The 6,899-nt window shown below is 41.3% G+C and overlaps 1 protein-coding gene across 1 annotated transcript; it reads right to left on the bottom strand.

The window, feature by feature from the left end:
* Positions 1-110: 110 nt before the first annotated feature.
* Positions 111-5,791, bottom strand: psmg2 (proteasome (prosome, macropain) assembly chaperone 2). Its single transcript, XM_080787563.1, has 7 exons — positions 5,647-5,791; positions 3,935-4,106; positions 3,782-3,840; positions 3,145-3,263; positions 2,646-2,825; positions 1,665-1,785; positions 111-725 (listed from the first exon to the last, which is right to left on the bottom strand). Exons 1-7 carry the CDS (start codon positions 5,701-5,703, stop codon positions 645-647), a joined length of 789 nt encoding a protein of 262 aa, XP_080643689.1. The 5' UTR covers positions 5,704-5,791; the 3' UTR covers positions 111-644.
* Between the last annotated feature and the right edge of the window lie 1,108 nt (positions 5,792-6,899).

Raw genomic sequence — 6,899 nt, 5'->3', positions numbered from 1 at the left:
GTTGCAGAGGGAAGGACTGCCAGGAAGACAATGTGGCAACCGGCCAGCCACTTTCAGTTAACTGAAGGAGGCAGGGGGGATTGCTGGTCTAACGCAATCAAGACAGTTTTTTTTATGTTTGTCCGGAATATATTGAGTCTGGAGTCTCATAATTCAATCATCTTTTATTTAAAAAAAGAAATAACTGCATAAGTGCTGTTAACATTTCGTCAGTCACTACAAAGGAAAATTTATGATCAGTAACGGAAAGGTATGAACAGGGCAGTGTGGGTACATATCTGAATTATAACAGATGGTGGTTTACTGTGGTATGGGGTTGCATCTACAATCATTGAAAAAAGAACAGTTCACAAAAACAATTAAACCCAGCTCAAGCCTCAAACTCAGCAAGGGGAGATGTTAAATTCTGTAACCACCTTTGTAAGGAATGCTGGTTTCCATGGCCGTGAGATGCCCAAGAATGTTGCTGACTGGATAAAATATTATGTACTACAAAGTAGTTTTTCCAAGTTCCCAGACGGGTGACTCTGCAGCTGTCCTTGTAGCCAACTGCAGCCTGTGACGTACATGTGTCTGTCTGTGTGTGTGTGTGTGTGTGTGTGTGTGTGTGTGTGTGTGTGTGTGTGTGTGTGTGTGTGTGTGTGTTAGAAAATTGTAGGTGGGATGCCACTACCAAACAGAAGCTTCCAGGAACTTGGGCTCCTCCACTTCTTCGCCCCTTGGTTCTGTAAAGAAACAAGCATAACAAACACTTATTATTCGTTAGGTTGGCACTATTCTTTTTCCAACACCTGGGCTCTAGATTTGACAGCACTTGGGTGTGGTGGTGTGTAGGCTATTTAGAGAGGGTCACAGGTGCAGCAATCAGACACAGCGCACACACACACATTGTAGCAACACGAAGATGCCAAATCGCAGCAGGAGTCTCTTCCTGGTTTTTAGCAAGGACTATTAAAGAGGACAGGAAGCGAAGACCGTACGGTGGACTCCATGTTGCTCTCTGGAAGGAAAGAAACATGCGCAATGGGCTATATGCAGCCAACACTTCCGCGTTCAGCTTCCTTGGTCTCAATTTGCGCATGTTTCTGTCCTTCCATGGAGCAACACGGAGTCCATCGTACGAACTTCACTTCCTGTCCTCATTTAATAGTCCTTGGTTTATAGCGGCAAGTTGGAAGCTGTGCGCAAGCTTCATTTTCAATGATCCACCAGCAGTTTAAAAACCAGGAAATTAGGCCTGGAGGCCGTGTTTTGTGCGTGTTGTGGGAGTACCCACAGGACATTGCTGTGGTGGAGCACACTGTTCTTAAACCAGCCACGCAGACAGAGAACCACAGGAGAACAGAGAATAACTACAGAAATGACAATGCAATATCACTGGTATGTTCACTCTGATTAATTTGCTTCACTGTCTACTGTGTAGGATCACTCCAATCCATACCTCTGAAGTAACGTGTTAAAGACAATAGGAATCCGAAACATTGGAAGGTGAATATTTGCCGTTACACATAGAGTTCTTCAGCTTTTTCAGGCCGTCCAGTGTTGCCCGGGTTATTGCATAAGGCACAATTTAGATTTGAGTTTTAGTCGTAGTCTCTTGAATAGTTTTCATTTAGTTTTAGTCACATTTTCAGTCAGGTCAGTCAGTCTGGAGAATCACTTACAGATTTGTCCACCAGGTGGAGCCAGTCGTTAAGGTAGTTGATTAGTGTGACAGCATCAGGGATGTTATCTCCCTCGGAACAGAAGATAAGCAGCACGGCCAACGGCAGCTCCTCAGCACAGCTTCACACCACGTAGTACACACAGAACATAATAGTCAGTAACAATAGCGCCAATAACTATTAACCCATTTACCCTGAGGACAGATTCTACAAATGCCTTCTAATGCCTGCTATTTTTTCAAAAATAGCAGACCTACAAGCTCGTAGCACGGCACTCCAGAATTAGTTAAAACCGCAAGAGCTGCAGAGCAGAGTCTTATAGCATCATTATAAATTAATACAATAATATAGTCTAGAGCACAGAAGTCGTCCTGACATTCATCCTTCTCTATTAGAGAAAATCATCTCGTAAGCATTGTGGTCCAAAAACAAACAAACGGTCTTGCGATGTTGTCAGAGGGGGTGGCTCTGAATCGTTTACGATTGATTTGATACAGTCCGATTCTATAAATATATAATAATAGCCTACATTGAAAACCACTTTCGACACGACATTATCTTGGGCATGTCAATATAGGTTGACGACAATGTTGCATTCATATATTTTGAATTTAACCCATTTTTGGATGGTAACCCCTTTTGGTGTTTTGAGCATTATGTTATACTTTAGCTATTGAAAAATAGCAGATCTACAAGCTCTATTTTTTGAAAAAAAATCTTTGCTTCTGGGGGAGGTCCCTGGAACTACATATTTTCAGATGGGGGTTGGCGGCCAATTACATATAATTCTGGGGGCCCTTGACATGAACGACTGACATGAGGTTTCCCAGAAAACTGTCAGGATTTAGAAGGCATTCGTAGAATCATCCTCAGGTCTAATTGTTTCCCCACAAAAAAAAGACGAAAAGGGTATACATCATGAAGACTTATCTTATCAGAATGATAAAGAGTACGAGTTCTGTCAGGTTTTTTTTTCTCTACCTGTCGGTGAAGAGTTGCTTGGTGATTCCTCCTCCAGGTATGCAGAGGCGTGGCTCTGTGTTTGCGTCCACCAGGCCAGAGAAGGCGGACACTCTCTCCATCTCTCTCCAGCCCAGCTCCTTCAGGGCATCTCCAGACAGCTTCCGCAAGGCCGGCGTGATCAGGTACCTCAGTGGAGTGCTGGTTAAGTTGACATTAACAGAATGATACAATGTTATAATTCCCTTCAGTGTTGTTTTTGTCGACTGAAACCAAGACGAAAAATGTCCTTCGACTACCTTTTTTTTCACTGACAAACTAAAATGAAAACTAAGACTAAATGTATTGACAATTCGTCAATAGATAACTAGATTAAAATGTTAGGAAGGGACTAGTGGAAAAGATATGAAAAATACAACCAAAAATGAAAACATGGCAGCAAAGCCTTTGAGTTGGAAAGCCACTCAATTTCCATGAGGTTCAACCGTAGCATTTGTTCAAAATAGTATCTGCAATATACCCATGAAGCTGTTGGTCATCTCTCTGGTAGGCGTAGCTGCTGGACAAAACGACTGTTCTGGAAAACCCACTGGCTTTGATCCAAGACACAATCAACTGACGGAATTGTTTTCTTTTTGTCTGCCATGGAAGAGAGGACAGAACTTGCATCAATACGTCCTTTTATTCACAGAACAGTGTTGATTTCGTCGACTAAAATTAAGTCGACTACCTTTTTTCACTGACAAACTAAATGGAAACTAAATGTCAACATAAGCTATGATGACTAAAACTAAATATACTGACAATGTCGTCAACAAATAAAAACTAGACTAAAATGTTATGAAGAGATCCAGATTACACTACAAGTAATTTTACAATTAGTTGAATGCTGAAAATAGCAGATCTACAAGCCCACAACGCATCGCAATTACGACAGGCCCACCAAAATAAATTTTAGTCGACTAAATCAACCGTATATTTAGTCGACTGTCACTGTCACAGAAACAATATTATGTCTATATAATTTATATTACTGTATGAATTCTCTCTTTGACTGTGTCTTTAAAAATGGAAGCACACTCACAGAAACAAAAGTGTTTTCTCATAACAAAATAATAAATCTCACTAATGTAAAAATAAGAAGAAAAGATGTTTACTCTAATAATTGGCGTCCTAATCTGAAGAACCGCTAACTTCATCTCCGCCGCTGTGTACACTGTGGATTAATGACAGGAGAGTTAGAACGCAGTCGAGAAGAACAGATGTCGTTATTTCAGTTATTTCTTCTTTGAAATTAAACTGTACAGTGCCTTCCGCAGCAGTGTGGAGTTCCTCAGCGTCCTCTGCAGAAGTGGCATAGGGGTTGTTCCCCACTAAGGGGACGATGCAGTCCGTATGCATGTAACCCACTCTCTTCATCTTCAGAGTTGACACCATGAGGTCCACCGCCAGCTGGCCCACGTTACCGACGGCAACAGCTGGCTGAAAAAAACACATGGATTAAAACCCATTTAGACCCGAGCTCGATTCTACAAATGTCTTCTAAATCCTGACTGAGTTTTCTGAAAAACCCATGTTTCTATGCCAGTGGTGCTCAACCATCTGACCCCCATCTGAAAATATGTTGTTCCAACTTCCAGGGTCCCCCCATCCCAGAAGCAAAGATTTGAGTTAAAAACGCTCGCTCTGAAAGAATATACATTCAAAGACACCACTCGGTGCCGCACTATGAGCTTGTAGATCTGCTATTTTTCAATAGCTAAAGTATAACATAATCCTTAAAACACCAAAAGGGGTTCCCGTCCAAAATGGTGGAGATGTTGAGAAGCATGATAATGACTGTGGTATATACAGCAGTGGTTCTCAAACTAGGTCGCAGTTTACTATGAAAACCTGCATTTCCCATCAGTGTCACGCCTCGTGTCACATGGTCACGCCTTGTGGCACGTCACGCCTCATGAAACATCACGTCTCCATATATGATGATCACCACACTGACCTCATCAAACCCTGGATAGCCATACATGGTGAAGACTGGATCATATAGATCTGCATATATGGAGCCGGCCAGCAACTATACATCTGACCTCAAACCCTTAGATCTCCATATATGGAGCTCACCTGTTCCGACATTCCAATAATGTCGTTCACCCCGTCCTTCCTCTTCGATGTCTCCCTTTCGACTGATACCTGTCCATTCAAACTCTAGACGGGCCTGCCCCAAAGTTATTAGTAGAGTTCTCAACAGGCCCGAAAATTAAGGCCCGGCCCTACCTGGACCCTCGACATCAAACCCTGTACACTCAAGACACTGCCCCCGCCGCCACCCTTAAGATCTCCATAAATGGAGCTCAGTTGACCTGTTCTGACATTCCATATGTTGATCTGACCTCATGAAACCCTGTGTACACACACACATACAGGGTACATTTGGTTCTTCTATTTATACACTCTCAAAGTTACATTCTAATGGATTGATTGATGTCCCAAACGTTGTCAGAAACCTAAACAACTTGTCTTGTATACTATACAGCAGTGGGTTTTCAACCAGTGGTCCATAAGGGGGTTCCAGGTGGTCCCCAGCTAAATGATGGAGTTGCAAAACAAATGACCCTTATAGATTTTTAACTCTTAGCGTAAAATGATTGGTTTAATTTTATGCTCTCAAGAGTTACATTATTGTTACACATCTGCATTACTTCTTTTACAAGTATACACAATTAGAGAATGTAGAAGAATTGTTAAAAGCATGGAATTGTAGACAAAACGACAACAAAATATTCTTTAGTTTTAATTGGGTCTGAGGCTAAATCTCATCAAATGGTGGTCCGTACGTGGTGGCTCAAAGCTGAATACATTTTGGGCCTTGAAATGAAACTGGTTGAAAACCAATAGGAATAATGACTTATCTAAATGAAAACAGTCCTTCAATCATACTGTACATCTCTTTGCTGGCAAGCTTCGGCTAATGAAGGCTTGCATTTAGCTTGCATAGACTAAATAACTAAAAGATGTCACTTACCATGACGAGGGTGAAACCTTTAAAGGAGGGGGGGTTGTTTTCTGCAGGAATAAACATGATCCTATTAATTTAAAATGCACAATATTGATGTTAATTGGTGGTATTATACTATTATTTACAGATGCGTGCTGCTTATATGAGCATGTAAGCCGGGCGGGGGGGCTTTTGGAAAACTGTCCACTGTTGATGATGACACAAAATAATTTAGTACCCATGTTAGGTGCCTGAATAATAACACTATATACGCGCATTACACAATAATAACACATGTAAACTGTCATATTTGGCTGTATGTATTTATACTGTCTGAATCTATACTTTGCCAACATTATACTTCTACAGATTTGAGATTTTTATTTAAGAAAAATAATAGAAGTGAAGCAGGGAGAGTGCAGTTTGCAGTTTTTACAAAGATGTTTAATATAATGGAGATGTGCAACTCCAATACAATAGAGAAGACAGCAGTGGTTCCCACACTGGGGTCCGGGGACCCCCAGCCGGGTCCTTGAGGGAGTTCCAGGGGGTCCCCCAAATAAATGATAGCTTTGGAACCACAGTACTAGCCTTATTAGCCAGGCTAACACAGTACCACTGCAGCTAGTTGTCAGCGTGGAAGGATGGTCCTTCATGGTGCTGAGGGGGCAATTGCCCCTGAAAAGATAAAGGTAATGCATCTTCTCTTATTAACCACGCAACAAATGCCTTCTATCAAAAAAGGCATTTAGCCTATACTATAAACTGTTTGGGGAAATTTGGACATTAATTTAAATTTAAAATCATTTCAGCCAAAATCATTACTTGCTAAACCAGTTTCAGTTTGTCAGTCTCGTCAGCTAATAGCTGACATTTGAAAGAAAACAGCGTTTCTGCGTTTTTATAACATGGGTGTTTCCAGGCCAAATCCTTGCTATATACAAACACCTGACACAGATTATGATAATGAACTGGGATGGAAACCAACTCAACTCAACTGGTTCAGGATTTGATGGAGCAACAGTGACCTCAGCAGGGGACAGAGCAGATTGCAGGCGGAGGAGTGACAGCCAGAACTCTTTATTCATGCATTCATGGTTCACTTCACTTTATTGATTTTTGTGAACTGGTATTCGTAATAATGAGTGTAAAATTATAGAATAAGATGACAATATGTATATTTTGCAACTACATTCAATATCATCTGTATGTAGGGATTGTAGGCCTATGCTCCAACTTCAATATCAAAATCGGGATCAGAAAGTCCACCCACCACATTA

This window comes from Protomyctophum bolini (assembly GCF_963924005.1).
Source record: "Protomyctophum bolini genome assembly, chromosome: 17".
In the NCBI taxonomy this organism is placed as follows: domain Eukaryota; kingdom Metazoa; phylum Chordata; class Actinopteri; order Myctophiformes; family Myctophidae; genus Protomyctophum; species Protomyctophum bolini.
This window is presented reverse-complemented; position numbering and strand designations above follow the sequence as displayed.